Source organism: Cygnus olor, chromosome 5 (assembly GCF_009769625.2).
Source record: "Cygnus olor isolate bCygOlo1 chromosome 5, bCygOlo1.pri.v2, whole genome shotgun sequence".
NCBI classification, from domain to species: domain Eukaryota; kingdom Metazoa; phylum Chordata; class Aves; order Anseriformes; family Anatidae; genus Cygnus; species Cygnus olor.
In genome coordinates, this window is record NC_049173.1 from 61,053,174 (window position 1) to 61,068,301 (window position 15,128).

The following is a 15,128-nucleotide window of genomic DNA, read 5'->3' on the forward strand; positions in this document are numbered from 1 at the left end:
AAAGCAATTAGATACCATTAGGCCCGGGTAAGCAGAGGTGCAGCAGAAACTGAACACAGAGACTTTGATCGAAATAACTAAAGGACGGTAATATTCTGTACAGAGAATGATCAAAACTCTGCACTTAAATATGGTGTATCACACACTAGATAAAAGATGCTATTAGACATAAAACCAGTAATACTATTGGTGGATGTGTTGCACAAGACACCACTGTCTGTGGAAAGTCTTTTTAACTTTAAGAAATTGTTAATATATATACATATATATATATATATATTTTAATATGTGGAACTACTATGGAAATTTTTGCCATTTTTCTATCAGTTCTGACAAATTCCAACTTTGAGACACTATCTCTCCTGCTTCTCCTGCTTTTTTTTTTCCCCCGTTGTTAACAAAGTATTCTGTCATGCTCTAAATTCACATTCTCCTTCTCCCCCTTCCATTAGGCTGCTTCATCCTCTGGAGGCCAATTTATTTAGTATCTGCAGGACATGTGCTGCTAGGAAGCTGGGCATAAACTCTAAGATTGATTGTGATGCTCAGGCAGCTCTGACCACCTTTCAATGCATTACAAGTGAAGCTCAGGCAACAGCCAATTCCTGTTGATGGCCTGCAGGCACCGAACAATGGAGGCTCTGTTGGAGAGAGCAGATTATAGCTTGTAGCAGAGAACTGGAGCTGGACAGACAGAGGCTTTCAGGGAGGGGGGATAAAGTTCCTTATATAAACCAGTCCATCTTTTGGACAAAAACAATCAGATAAACTAGTCCTCAGTAACGGTATATATTTCACTGTATTTTTATATTCAAATACTCTAAACAAAACATGTTTTGAAATTGTTTGAAGGTACACATTTTCTTTTAGCGAACCATAACCTACTATCTAACCCACTAACACCAAACTTCAAAATAAGGTATTTTTGTTATCCCCCTATTCAGCTTCAGCATATATTTGATCTACCACTCTAACTGCAAATATTCATGTATTTGCAAATAAAAATCTTGGAATTATTCATACAAAAAGTCATCTTCCATATTTCCATTGAAGGTTCCACAAAGGCCAACAGTATCATCCTTCCACCGTCCATCAGCTTGAAGATAAAGCCTCAGTCCTTCTCTGTCATACAGTATCTGTAATCCAATGTTTGTCTTTACTTGAAGAAATATAGAGGAGAGTTTCCGTATTTCAAATAAATCTAGTGAATAAGAACAGAGATTGTTGAAGGGCAAAGGAAACCTGTCTATAGTTTGCATTTTCTTTCTTGTCACATCACTTTTTTTTTTAATGTCATTCTTATATACGGCACATTTTGTCCTACCCTGGCCCCATTCTCCCCAAATTGTTCATTTATCCCAAAAGGTTATATGGGATTCAGACTTTAAAAGAGAAAACGAGAAACTAATGATAGTAAAACTCTTTGACAAAGCCAAGATACTCCAAAGGTTAACTAAAAGTAAATCAATTTAAACATGCAAACACTGCAGATAATATTCTCATTCACTTTTAGACAACCTACTCCTAGCAGCAGCAATTTTCTTCCTGGATTAAATCCCTTTTGGGGAATTCTCAAGGAGCCAAGTCTCAAAGGACATCAAATAAACTAGAGATTTGCATATATCACACTCACTAAAGCTAACATTGATCCTCACAGAACACAGTCCCATATTCATATGTAGAACACTTGATATAATCTTCCAGAGGGAGAAATTTAAAAACTCAATGAAGAAAAAAATAAAAAAGTTCTTTTCTGAACATCTGCAGATTACATGCAAAGGGTAAGAGAGGGCTCCTTCCACTTATATTCACTCAAGTTGTTTACAAAAAAGGGAAGAGAAATTAGTCAGGAATCAGAAAATTTCCCCTCAGAAAAGAATTAACCAGTCTTATAAATGTGAAGGATGGCATTTGGGCTCGTTAGAAACACAAAATATTCAATCTTAACATAAGAGACACTAGCTCAGTATATGCACAACAATTAACATCAAAGCACCAAGTACATCAGCAGGTAATTTGTGAAACATTTGGTCAAAGATTAACAATGTTAATATTAACAATATATCACTTAGCTTTAGTATGTTAGCAATACCGATGACATCACAACATATACACATGGCATTAAAATACTACTTCAGTGCTTGATAGGCATTATATGCTCATATATTATTCCTTACCATCTGCATAAGGCAGGTTAATTTTGTACTGGTCATATACCAAAACATCTCCTGAATGAGTCAGAGTAACTTGCCTCTTGGGGTCCTGTTTAAGAATAATGCTGATTGATTGGATACATGATCCATCCTGGTTCTACAAAATAAGGTAATTAAAAATATATTTGATTTTAAGTAGGATGCATGTTAATAAGAGTGCATGTAAAGTTACTAGGGAGAAATTAAAACTTATAAGCTTTATGTTGGTTCTTAGCAGAGTGCACTTGTAAAACATACAGCTTTGCAGCTAAGATAAACAAACAAACAAATTTCTGTATTTCAAAAGTATATTTAAATACAACTCTACTATGTTATGCTAACACAGCTCAAGTGGGATTAGGAGAGAGATTTAAACAACTCTTCCATAGCTTAGTACAAATACACCTGCGAATTGCAGGCGAATGAGACCCACTGAAACAAGACCCACTGAGGGTGAGGTCCTACTCACAAACAAGGCTGCATTATCCACATGGCAGTGCACAGAAGTGTGAATTTGTACTTCTCCTTAATTTAAAACATGCACAGATTCTTTTAAAGCACATTTAAGGTGTACTTGTTTTTTAAAGGCAAACAGTAATGGAAGACAGAAGCATCTTATAAATCATTATTTAAAAACAGCATTTAAGTTAATTATTTCTAGGGAAGAGTTGTGGAGTACGCTCATAAGTTCCCTGGATGAATACTGAGTTAAAGAAAGGCAGCATCATATCACAGTATCCAACTGGCCTGACTTGCTTATTTTTATTACCATTGCTTATTCCTACCACCATATCAATTCTCTAAGTCAGTCAAAAACATCATTTAGGAAAACCATGAGAAGGAATACTGTATTTCAGTCAGCATGAAACATTCAGAAAAAAGAATCCTAGATCAACCTCATATACCTTACCTACGCTCATCTTCTTCATTGGCACTCAGTTGTCAGCATTACCAAAACCAGCTAGTCAACTGAAATCCTAAAAGCAAAGTATTGGGACTTACATCCTAAGGTCTCAAAACAGAAAGAAGCTAAATGGCCTACACAGGAAAGTTTCACAAGAGCTTAAAGATCAAGAATCAAATTCAGGTTAAGCGTTTTCATCAAAACTCAAGTCAACTACGGTACGTGTTCTGTGTGAAAATAGATTTCTTTCCATTCACAATTTTAGTGCATTATTTTCACATTTCTAAGGAACTTTAATACCTATGATGGCATACAGACAGATTTTTTTATTTATTTATAAACCTTCAGCTATTTGTTTTAACTTCAAGAATAAGTGTACTTTGGCCTAAAACCACTGAAATTATTTTTGGAGGTGGATAATTCCCAGGATGAAAGCAAGACATGAAAGTCTAATACAGCCAAAAATTTCTAAACTTTAGCAGAGAGAAACATCCAAATAAACAGTCAGAATTGCCTATGAGACAGCCTACGAAAAATCCTAAAGCAAGTCCTGAAACTGGCTGGTACCTAAATGAAATCTCAAGCTACTTAGTATTCCTGCACGTTTCATGTTACAGGAGTGATCTTCAAGTAGACGCCACACAGGTGGGAAGCAGCACAGGTCTGAGGCCTATTGAGTACTGAATGTTTCCAATGTATCACAACAACAAATACACCTGTACTAAATAACATGGCAACTAGCCAGAGAGATGATTAGCACCAGTCCATTCCTATCAGAGTTTCTAGGTCAGGACTTCCACCTTTCAGAATAATTATCTGTACTTGGGCTTTTAGTACCTCTGGGAAAAGAATGCTTATTAATCACAGAAGACCATCAGAAGTTTTTTATTAGAATGAATTTAATCACTCAACAATTTCATGAGAAAAATGTTCTGTCACAGAGGATCAGGCACAGAAGTAGACAGAGATGTCTTGATGTCACCTCAGCATGCTGTAATTTACCTTGCTACATCCTGAAAGACATCAGAATCATTGTCCACCCTTACTTTCTCTTTGCTCCAGGAACAAACTAAATTTCTGCTAGTCCTGTTATATTCTTACCTCTTTGTTCTGGATTCAGAGGCATCATCTTATTTACATTGGCTTAGTCGTTTTGGGGTAGACAAAGTCTGCCTGTTCCCACAAAGCAAAGGGGACAGCACTCAGCTGCTGTTTTGTCTGTTCCAGCTGCCATCACAAGGTCTTGTACCCATTCAAAAGGTATTCAAGAACAGTGACAAAACAAGGCCCCATCACTTTTGGCATGCTATTAGCTCATTTTACTCTAATCTTGATAATCTATCTTTAATGTCTCATAATGTCTTATGTATCAAAACACATGCAGACACATGTGAAACCACTCAAAGAGTGACCTAGGTCTTTCTGCTGGAAATTGTTCATTGGTTAGTTTCCAGTCCTGAGCTGCATTCCAGAAACATCCAGCAGAGCTGCAGGAGGTTGTGCTTCTCAGTCTCACTGCCTGCCATGAAGATGCAACTGTTGATGAAATAGTAAGATGCCAAGCATCTTCAGTACTGAAAAAGGCACTGAGCAAGACTTCCTTAAAAAATCCCTGCCTTTGGACAGTCAAGATAGCAACAAAACTATATTGTGATTAGCACCATTAACAGCACAAACTGAGATAAAGGTTTTCATTTCAAAGATTTACACTCCCACTGACTTGCACTGAGACTTGCATGACATAGGGCAAATCTTGTCCCACTTGAAAACAATCACTACAGCTGCCAGGGTCTCTGAACAATACTAGGTGGCTCAGAGATGCTGAATGAGAACAGAGATCATCTGTCAGTCCTTCAAGTACCACGGGCACAAAATTACACACAGTGGATAGCGAAGAATAAAAATCATTCAAAAATTCCATGTCTCTAAATACTAATGCAATAATGGTCTTTCATCAACAGTTGTAATTATAGAATGAAACTTAAAAATATTGAATTCTAAGAGTACAAAGCTATTTCATCAGCTCAGCCAACTCTCCTAGACTAATGGCAAAGACAACATCTGCACTGTGAAGCCATGCTCTGGCATCTTATCTTGTTGCAGCTTATTTAATTTCTGTGCATATCATTTAGCTGCAGTAACTATAAATTCATAATTTTGCCTACCTTTTAGGCCGAAAATAAAACATACCAGCTCCTACCCACAAACCAGGGCCAAGAGAACAACTCTCCATAGGATATACATTGCTGCACGCTATCGACAAAAGCTTTATTATTCCTTCACACTGAAACTGAAGGAGATATTCCACCTGACAATTATTCTGTGTTCCAATGAACTGCTCCTTTCACAGCAGTGCCCCTGCCAACTTTCAGCAGGTGTTTCCACAGGAACGGACATTTCTCTCACTAGACTTGAAAAAAAAAAAAAAGGCACAACAACAACAAAAAAAATATCTTCAGAAGACTTTCTCATCATACAGACTACAAAGCCAGTGAGGTTGTCACCTGAAACTCAGATAAAGTTAAGCTGTGCTGATCACTTGACCAATTCTCCTTCCAAAAAGTGCTTAAACAAAATTTCACATCGTTTTCAAATCACTTGTTGCCTGATGACTGTTTATGTCATCAGCTCTAAGGTACTAGATGACTGGGTTCTTTGTGATTCAAAGAGCTAAAAATCTCCTCAGCTATTTTCTTTCTGGGTTTTTAATCTTCTTGAATGAGATGGGACTGATAACTTAAAAGAATTTTAAAAGCATACAAATCTCAAACCATCAAGAAATATGAGGTTCTACATTACAAGTCTTTTAGCTTCCCATTTCAATTCATTCATTTTTATAAATGGGAAAAACACATGGGATGGTGCCTAGGGAACTGTGAAGCAGCTCCTCTGCCAAGTGGTTCCAGATATCTGATAGATAGACACTCGAACTGCTGCACTGAAGCCCCACACTCCTGCATTACAGTACACACAAAACTTACTACCCTCTTAACACTCTCACATTGATAACTGAATTAGCAGTATTTAACCCTGGAACAAACCACATAAGCCTCTGATCACCCACCTGGCTGTAACATTCACAATGCTTCAATCAAAGCTCTGTAAAAGTCTGTGCTTACTACAGGTTGACCAGGATAACTTCGTTAAAGGATAGGGAAAATATGAAGCCCAACATGTAACAAAAGCCAAAAGAAGTTTATTTTTTTCCCACCTGCAAGCCACCTGAACACTTTGTCAAAGTCCCTCAGTCAGGACAAAGAACATGCATGCAAGAGCTATTCCGAGACGCTTTGTGTCAGGAGTGCTGCATAAAGCCAACTAATCTGATTGTCACTTTCCTCAACAGAAGCATCACCACAACTAAGCCAAAAGGAAAATTTCTGTCTATTTTGGATAGGTATAAGTAGTTTCTAACAGAAAAGTGAATGAGGCCTACAACACATATCTTGCACGTTGTCATAGCAGACATTTGCTTCAGACCTCTGCTGTCCATTGACAGACTTAAATGTCAGGCTAAAGGTAGGACTGGGCATCTGAAAGAAGTCAGTTGCCTCATCTTTCATTTGAAAAATAAATTGCTTAGAGTGTTGTTGCTTTGTTTTTATTTTAAGGATCCTGTTTTGCTGGTTTTTACCCATGTAAGTAGAGGACACAAACTTAATATACAACCTTCACATGCTTCAAGGACTTTGCAAAGTTTGGAGAATTCTAAGCTGACAGAACATAAGCTGCCGATGTTTATTCTTTGTTTCACAGCTCTTCTATTTGTGTTTCCTTCAGGCTATGATATATAACGTGGTTGCCTCTGAGCCTTCTTTTCTCCAGGCTAGACAACTCAAGTATCATCAGCCTCTGCTTATCAGACATGCCTTCAGGATACAAACATAACAAGAAGGTTCTAAGCCTTACCTGTCCACAAGGAGTATTTTGCAAGGATATGGTAAACTCTCCAGACGTACGGCTTTTTGCTAGAATATATTGGCAGGTAGCTTGGAAAGTGTATTTGCGCCCATCAAAGGTCATGAAATGAATGTCTCCTGAAACTGAACATTCAGCTGGAAAATATAACAAATAATGGATTTAAATATGTTGAAAAGATATTATGCATTCTCAAGAGATATTGCTGTAGAGTTCATACACTGATACATACTATAATTTTTAAAAATGTGCTTGCACTATAACTACGTACTAGGAAAATGGTTAGGAACTGTACCCCATCTTTGCTTTTGTCGAGTTCTTATGTGACACCAGGCCAAGATATCAAAGCAATTCTCCCCCGTCTATAAGGCAATAATACATGTGCTCCTTACTTTCTGGGTGTGATGTGTGGCTCGAAAAATGGATTCGCAGAAATATCAAGCACTCTCTCAGTTTAGTAACAACTCTGAGACCAGTGCTTAAATCTATCCACAGCTATAAGAACAATGAAGCCATGGGTTCCTCTAACTTGCAAAATCCTTTAGACTAATTTCTGTAGTTTAGTTTCCTGTTGGTGAAGTGGGAATTAAACCCCCCCCCATTCCACAGGCAAATTGAGAAAATAATTAACTGACATTTGTGTAATACCTAGATATGACATTGCTAGCCAGCAATACTGTGAGGAAAAACCAAACAACAAAAAGCAATCTTGCACTTAAAAACTCTTGCATGAAACATATCAGTAAGTCTGTCAAGTGAAGACTGAAGAGGAAACTTTAGATGAATGCCAGGAACAATCAGATAGTGCCATCTATCAGAGACGTTACAGCAACCCAAGGGAGACAAATTACTGAGCTAAATCAAAAAGGCAGACATGCCTGCTATTCAGTTCACTTTAATACTTACTCTACTTTGTGGGTAAATGTGTTTATATAGAGATGCAAACAAAAATGTAAATTATACAGTGAAAATATAGTTTAAAATGTTAATATTAACAGCAATATTTTACCCCAATAAAGATTCATAGATATTTAAAAAGTATCTGAGACTTTTTCTACATACCTGGACATGTAAGATTTGTACAAATCCATTTTCCTCCAATGCAAGTGCTGAAATAAAAACAAAAAGGTTTCTTATTTAGATTTTAGTTTGAAACATATATGGCTGTTCCTCAGTAGTTTTTCCTGGACTCCTACTCCATGAAGCGAGCACTAGATGTCTAGAGTCTGACAAAATGGCACAGCAGAGCTATCACATTCACTAGAACGTCTAGCAGCTGTGGCAAGATCTTGTCATGAAGATATATCGAATGAACTCTCACCCACGCATCCAACACTTCTCTTTTTAGCTCCTTGATAACAATTGTAAAATCTTAAGGATTCTTAATACTAGGAAGAATAAATGCATGCCATTTGAATCTTATTACTTAAAAAAAAAACTGTTGAAGAAGGCGTTGCATGTCTGCAAATGCATCCATTTTCTCCAATTGAGTTGATTCAATAAGAGACATTATCTCTTCCTACAAACCTTTCTGACTGAAGTATAAAATTAACTTAAAAATTCCCAGAACAGCAACTTCATGACAAAGATATTAGGCTCTCATGTCCAAGTGAAACAACAAGAGGACAGAAACAGAAGTCAAATAAATTCTCCTGTTAAGGTTTTGAATTCCGTATTCCTTTCAGTCTGGGGAAGAGTTCAAGATGAAAAGAGTACTAAACATTTCAGCATTCTGTAATATGCATGATTTTATCTTCTTTCCCATTAACAGCTCTATAGTTTCTTTAAATTTCTCTTAGTAACATGTCTGTAGAACAATAGTTTTTGTATGTAGAAACTGTAACGACTTGTTAACTTCATTCAATTTTAAGTGAAATAGGCCTTAAATAACTTCTCTGTCTTGTGAATATGAAAGGATTAAGTCCACAGCATTAAAAGAAAAATTACTAACCAGTTATTACATTCCTCATAAACCACAGAGCCTATGTCAAAAAAGCTTCCATGGTAGTCACAAGGACAGTCCATAGGCTTGACACACAATTCATTTTCATAAATTAAACCTACAAGAAATAAAATATCAAGAAAAAATTAAAAATATTTACAAAGAGCTGACAGAGAACTAACAAGCATACCAAAGAACACCACAAATGGACACAAACAATAATAAAAGCGTAGGGTATTTGGAAGTAATTTTAGTAGAAAAAATACACGTCGATTTTATTACATAAATATTACATGACCAAGTTCCTAAATTGCTTGAGATACAGTGAGTGAATAATAGCATGAATCATTAGTGTTTAATATAGTGGGGAAAAAAAACTGCTGTTTTATTTGGGTACCCTTCGCTTCTTTTTTGACACCTTTACAATTCTTTGTCTGTATGTTTTAAGGCATTGTTTGTCCTTATTATACTGTAGTAGTTTTTTTGTTTTCTTTGTTTTATTTTTCAATGATTCCATGATTTAAGAACCAGAAGCTAAAAGAGATTACTATCCCATACAAGATGAAATGTATGACAATGATGACCATACTTTTAAGTTGTGAGTGTATATATAAGAGGCAGGACTTGAAGATCCATGGCGTATCATTTTCTCTAGAATGAACAGATAGGATTACGTACCCAAGGGAAGCCAGTAACAAAAGGAAAATGAGACAAAAATGTTCATATGCACCTGACCTTGCAGACATTCTTCAGGGAAAAAAAAAAAAAAAAAACAGCAACTGTGGGAATCAAGAGGCTGGCTCCCTCTTCTGTAAAACTAACAACAGAGCATAACAAGTTTTTCACTGCACTGCAGAGCTCTACAGCTAGAATACAGATCTGTGCTGAAACCTATTCCTACTTGTTAGATTGATGAAAAGGCTCTTGTCACTGAGGAAAACACGGTCATTCATCCACACCCTGTTTGCACTGTATTTATAAAGAGTTCCTGTTAATGCCTTAATCTAGCCAGGCCATGTAGATATGTAAACCTGAGGGAAAATGATCAGAAAGTTAAATGGAATCAAATAATTCATATTTGAGAATCAAAACTGTTACCATCTGGACAATAGCATCCATCAATGCAGGGAAGCTCACTGCCAACACACTGTGATTGCTGGTGACATGAAACAGGGCAACAGCTGATGCATTCATTGTAAGTCAAGGGTTCAAGACAGGTAATCACTACAAAACAGAAAAAGATAGAGAAATGAAGAGCTCTCAGGCTGCTGCCCACAGTCATAAATAGATTGCACATGTTGATTTTAGATATTTACTCTTTGGTAACTCAATTGAGTATCCTTTTTCTCTAATGATGAAACAATGGCTTTCATAACACACACAGGATAGATGTACATTCATAGTCTGTCCAGTGCAAGTGCATCAAGAAGTAATAATCTTAAATTACTTAATGGGAGGTGTGGGGAAACTTTCTCACAGCAAAACCATTTAAATTCTGAGACCAGCATAAGAAATCATAGAATATCCATTAACCAACATTTTTGGAAACACGTAGAAAATATTCCTGTCATGAATGACAAATCAATTTTGTTTCTGTCTCCAGACTGGTGGACAAAGTAGGTTCTCTCCTTCAAAATTACCTTCTGTGACTTCTAAGATGAGGACTTTTTCAACTGTAACTCAAATAGATATTTGAACACCCACAATACATTTTATATGTCAGAAATCTATGAAGTCTTGGCTAATATTTGAGAGAGTAGCTCCATGAAAAAAACATGATGGTTAATCATCTTAAAGAATCTCTGATGTTTCAGTTAGAAGGTTCTTCAAATCTCCAAGCTTATTAAAATGTGTTTGATATGCTCAGCACAGATCACACTTAAAAAAAAATCTAACCCTTACGTAGCATTGGAGTCCTCGGTTATGCTTTTACTGATAACTGTATTAGTTCTTAATAGGAGGAAGGACAAAGTAAAACTATGAAGAGCAGTCTTTTCAAAATATAACCACTACGCAGTATTTCCAAATATGAAAGCGTCTGCATACCACACTGCTGAAAGTGCTTTCGCCATCCCTGCAGTGGCTTTCCTGCTTGGGCACATGCTCTGGCATATTCAGTTAATGCTCGACACCAAGTTGCATTATCAACTGCTGACCTTACACAAATAAAAAATTACATATTATTTTCTCCCTACATTCAAACACGCAGTCATAACCTCATGAATGCTTCTGCACTGCATACATCACATTGTTTGTATTTACATTAATAATATTTTAATGTACTGTGTTGCTTGAATAGCTTAAAAGCCTTAAATGGATATGACATTCTGCGACACTTGAAGACAGCTGATCAATATATTTGAAATCTGATGCTAATTTCCTGAATAAAAACATGAAAACCAGTGATGCAGCAATGTAAAGAGATTTTCATAGAGATCTTGATTTTTACAAGAGGAGTAGCATCCAACAGGAGACTTGCAAGAAGAAAGCATAAGATTTCCACATCATGGTACAGGAAATTGAAATTTTTTTCAGACCCGTCTGTTAGACAGTCAAAACTGCTTTGACAAGCATTATTCCAGATTGTGAAATGATAGCATAAATTCAAATAGTTTCTGTGCATGCAGGTAATCCATTTCTTCTTTTTGTTATGTTACTGTATACTGTTTAGAGATGCCCAATTCATCTATTCACTATTACTTTTCATTAAGATTAGAAACACTAATGATGTCACACGTTCAGCATGAAAACTGATGTCATATTCAAAGGAATGTAAACTGACAAAGTTATTATGAAAATAGCTGAGCCTGGTTTTGGCCATCCTTACACCAAGGAAAACAAGCAACTCCACAGAAGTCTCTGCCAGTAAAACTAAAACAAGTGAGAAAATCAAGGCATTCTACATTATTACAGGAATTTTAGATATCAGCTGGCATGTAGAAAAAGAATCACATCACTTTTGTTTATCATGAGAATGAATTGTACACGTTAAGGACAATGTTTATTCTAATAGCTTTGGAATTACTCAAAAACATTCACTTACATGCAAAGATCACTGGTACAGCTTGCCATAAAAGGAAGAGGACTCACATATTCATGACATTGTTCAAACGGAGGATGTAACAGAATATTACACAGAGTGTATGCCCTCTGAAATTAAAGAGATTGCTGTTGTGAAAATGCTTTCAAAAAGTAAATCTAAGCAGAAAAATATATTATGCAAAAACAGAACAGACACCTCTCAGGATATGGCTAGGAATTCCTTCCCTCTTATCAGCTAGAAACAGTGGCTAGCAGCGTATTACTGTCCATGACAGAGTAATCTTAACACTGAACCCTTTATCCAAGGTTGTGCCAATGCTACTAAAACATCCCTTCCTAAAAAAGGGCAGACAGTGTTGCAGCTAAGCCTAGATGACCTGAAATAGTCTTTATTTTAGTTAAATCACATAGTAAAAGGCAACAGAGATAAAACACGTCTTGCATCAGCTTTAGCTTCAAAGCATTTCATTTCAGGGTTGTTAACTTCAAAATATTACTTACAAGGAAAACTACTTTGATATGGCAGACTAAAGTAACAAAAATATTTTTTGAACACTAGCAAATAAAACATGCTCTCATTCTGGTTTCAGATGCCTACTTCTTCCTATCCTTCCTAAGAGGAAGCAGTGGGAACCAGCAAAAGAATGAATTCCTAACTTGATAACTTTTCACTCATTTAACCCCAGATTCAAACGCTTCTTTTGGCTGCTATCCAGAGAGTATAACATCTCCAAAACATCAAAAATTAAATTATGAACTCATACAGAAAACTACTTGGGGAGGAAAGAGGGAACAAGGTAAACACTTTTAGCAGCCATCTCAATCCAACTCTCCAAAGGAGAACTGAGAATACTTCCAGTCTCCTTCAAAGCACTGAGTCAAATTCTGGTTCTAATAAGAATCTAATCTACTAAGAATGCTGTAATAATCCTTTTGTGCAGATCCAAACCTGTAAAGATTCATGGCTTTGTGTCAGGCAGGGTGGTTCACTGAGAAAAGAGTTATCCCAACTGGGTGTTCCTTGTGGAGGATTTTCCTGCCAACTCTCTACAAACTCTGTTACATCATCTGTCAGTTTTCCTAAACAAGACACACATACAGTCAACAGTGATTTGGCAGAACATTTCTATAGGCTTTACCAGGGAAATATATCAATAATCATAACACTATATTAAGTAGAGAAAGCCAAACCCTATCTAAAACTAAATGAATCAGGTGCAAGTCTGAAGATGATCTGGTCTTTTAAGACACAGAAAATCCTTTTGAAGTAAATATAGGAGAAGGTTTTAGAATAGCAGAAAGAAACAAACTCAAGTCACGTGATTTGGCAAAAAAAAAGGCTTTACGAAGTTGGACTGTGCCTGTTGTAGTCCTTGAATGAAAGAAAGGAAAGAAAAGTTGTAATAACCTGTATATGCACAGTTCTATGCTGCTCCTTTATATGGAACTTTTGATAGATAGCCTAAAGCCACAAGAATAATGAGGTATCCCTAGGTCACTGCAAGGGTACAATATAATGAACTATATTAACCAAATAAAAGTGTGACCTTTTCATACGAGTAGAAATGACCATGCTAGCTTTAAACAAGTTAAGAAGGGTATTATCCATCATAGAGATGTGGTGACATTGATTAGTATTCAGATTACCCATGAATGCTATCATGCCTTTTCTGTGTTACTACTACTCCCCAACATAGTTGGATAAAGGCAGTAGTATGCAGTGCATCTACTTGTGGTCCAATTACAGCTTTATGCAACTGAGATATCCTCAGAAGGGTGAGAGGGTAGGGAAAAGTCTGATGGCAATGAGCACAACAAGCTATTGATCTTGGTATTAATTTAAGCATTTTGTTATAGTGAGTAAGCTGTTCAGTAGAGCTAAGGTCGATGCTAGTGCAGGGCTGATGCTTTACAAAATTGAGTGGCATGCTTAAACAACAAAGGAAACCTACCATATATTGTACTTTAAGCTTTAAAATAGTACTCTATAGAAATATTCTAATTTTAAAGAGCAGGAGCAAAAAGTTAATCATTCCAAAGCAATCATTTCCAGAAGTTTTTATTGCCTCATTTGAGACACCTTTTAAGGGGCCTGATTTCTTCCCCTGGTTCTTTCTAATTTTATAGAGGTCATCACTCAGAATTTTTTGAAAGCCAAGACTCTTGTAAGTGTCTGAGGTTGGCATCCAAGGAACAGGGACTCCAAGAATCACTGGTCACTTCTGAAAGCATTAACATAATTGAAATGCCAGATCAAAAAGGGATTTGGCAGTCTTCACTAATTAAAATTATTCATTTTTTTTTTCCACTAGTAGCATCATAGGCTTCCACAGGCTGCTATATAAAATTGCTTAGAGGGCAATGAACATTTAAAAGTATAATTTTATCTTTTAGGTCCCAGCAATTTGAAGTATAAATACCACTGTAAGTAACAGAGTACCCAGCTATAAGCATGCTTTAAAGATGACCCCCCCTCAAGAGTCCCATCCGTACTGATATCAGCCCTCTTCATCAACGTTATCATCTACCAGAAGTATTTCCATATCATATTTTTCATTTCAAAAATTCCAAGTATTAAATTCAATTAGCATTGCAATTAAAACCTAAGTAAAATAACATTTAGTTCACCTGGGGAAAAACAAACAAAAAACCCACGGTATTACACAACAGGGATTAGTTCAAATACTCACCATAACTAGTTTCAAGATCATCATGCAGGATAGCATTATTGTTTCCACACAGTCCATGTGTTTTGCCCAGGTACTCTGGTGCCATTTTGATATACACTGCAGATGTACCGTCCCAAGCCAGAGTAAAGGCATATTGGTGCCTGACTAGAAAGTACCCAGCTAGTTTCTGGATGTGTAAGTTTCCAATAATATAAGGTAACCGTAGTCTGTGAAACAGGACAGAATCAAAAAAACAAACAAACAGCTTTTAATGAAGCAATAACACTGTTAAAAATGTTACTTGGCAATTTAATGACTTCTTCATACATCTTAAAACCGCTAATGTAAATATTGAGTAACTGAACTAAAAACGATGAAGTTGCAAATAAGAGCCAAAAAAAATCAAAGGGTGAATGTCAATAGTTGTATTTCTTGATAATGCCTGCTGCTTACTTAGACAT

General features: G+C 36.3%; 1 protein-coding gene across 1 annotated transcript in view; it reads right to left on the reverse strand.

Annotated features, from left to right (window-relative positions):
- OTOG (otogelin) overlaps positions 1 to 15,128 on the reverse strand; it is a 109,204-nt gene that overhangs the window by 80,145 nt on the left and 13,931 nt on the right. Inside the window, exons 8-17 of the mRNA XM_040559560.1 lie at positions 14,689 to 14,894; positions 12,948 to 13,078; positions 12,000 to 12,106; positions 11,003 to 11,112; positions 10,055 to 10,180; positions 8,966 to 9,074; positions 8,077 to 8,123; positions 7,006 to 7,151; positions 2,178 to 2,310; positions 1,024 to 1,201 (exon numbers count right to left, since the gene is read on the reverse strand). Coding sequence (XP_040415494.1) covers positions 1,024 to 1,201; positions 2,178 to 2,310; positions 7,006 to 7,151; positions 8,077 to 8,123; positions 8,966 to 9,074; positions 10,055 to 10,180; positions 11,003 to 11,112; positions 12,000 to 12,106; positions 12,948 to 13,078; positions 14,689 to 14,894 — 1,293 coding nt within the window. The remainder of the gene's footprint in view (positions 1 to 1,023; positions 1,202 to 2,177; positions 2,311 to 7,005; positions 7,152 to 8,076; positions 8,124 to 8,965; positions 9,075 to 10,054; positions 10,181 to 11,002; positions 11,113 to 11,999; positions 12,107 to 12,947; positions 13,079 to 14,688; positions 14,895 to 15,128) is intronic.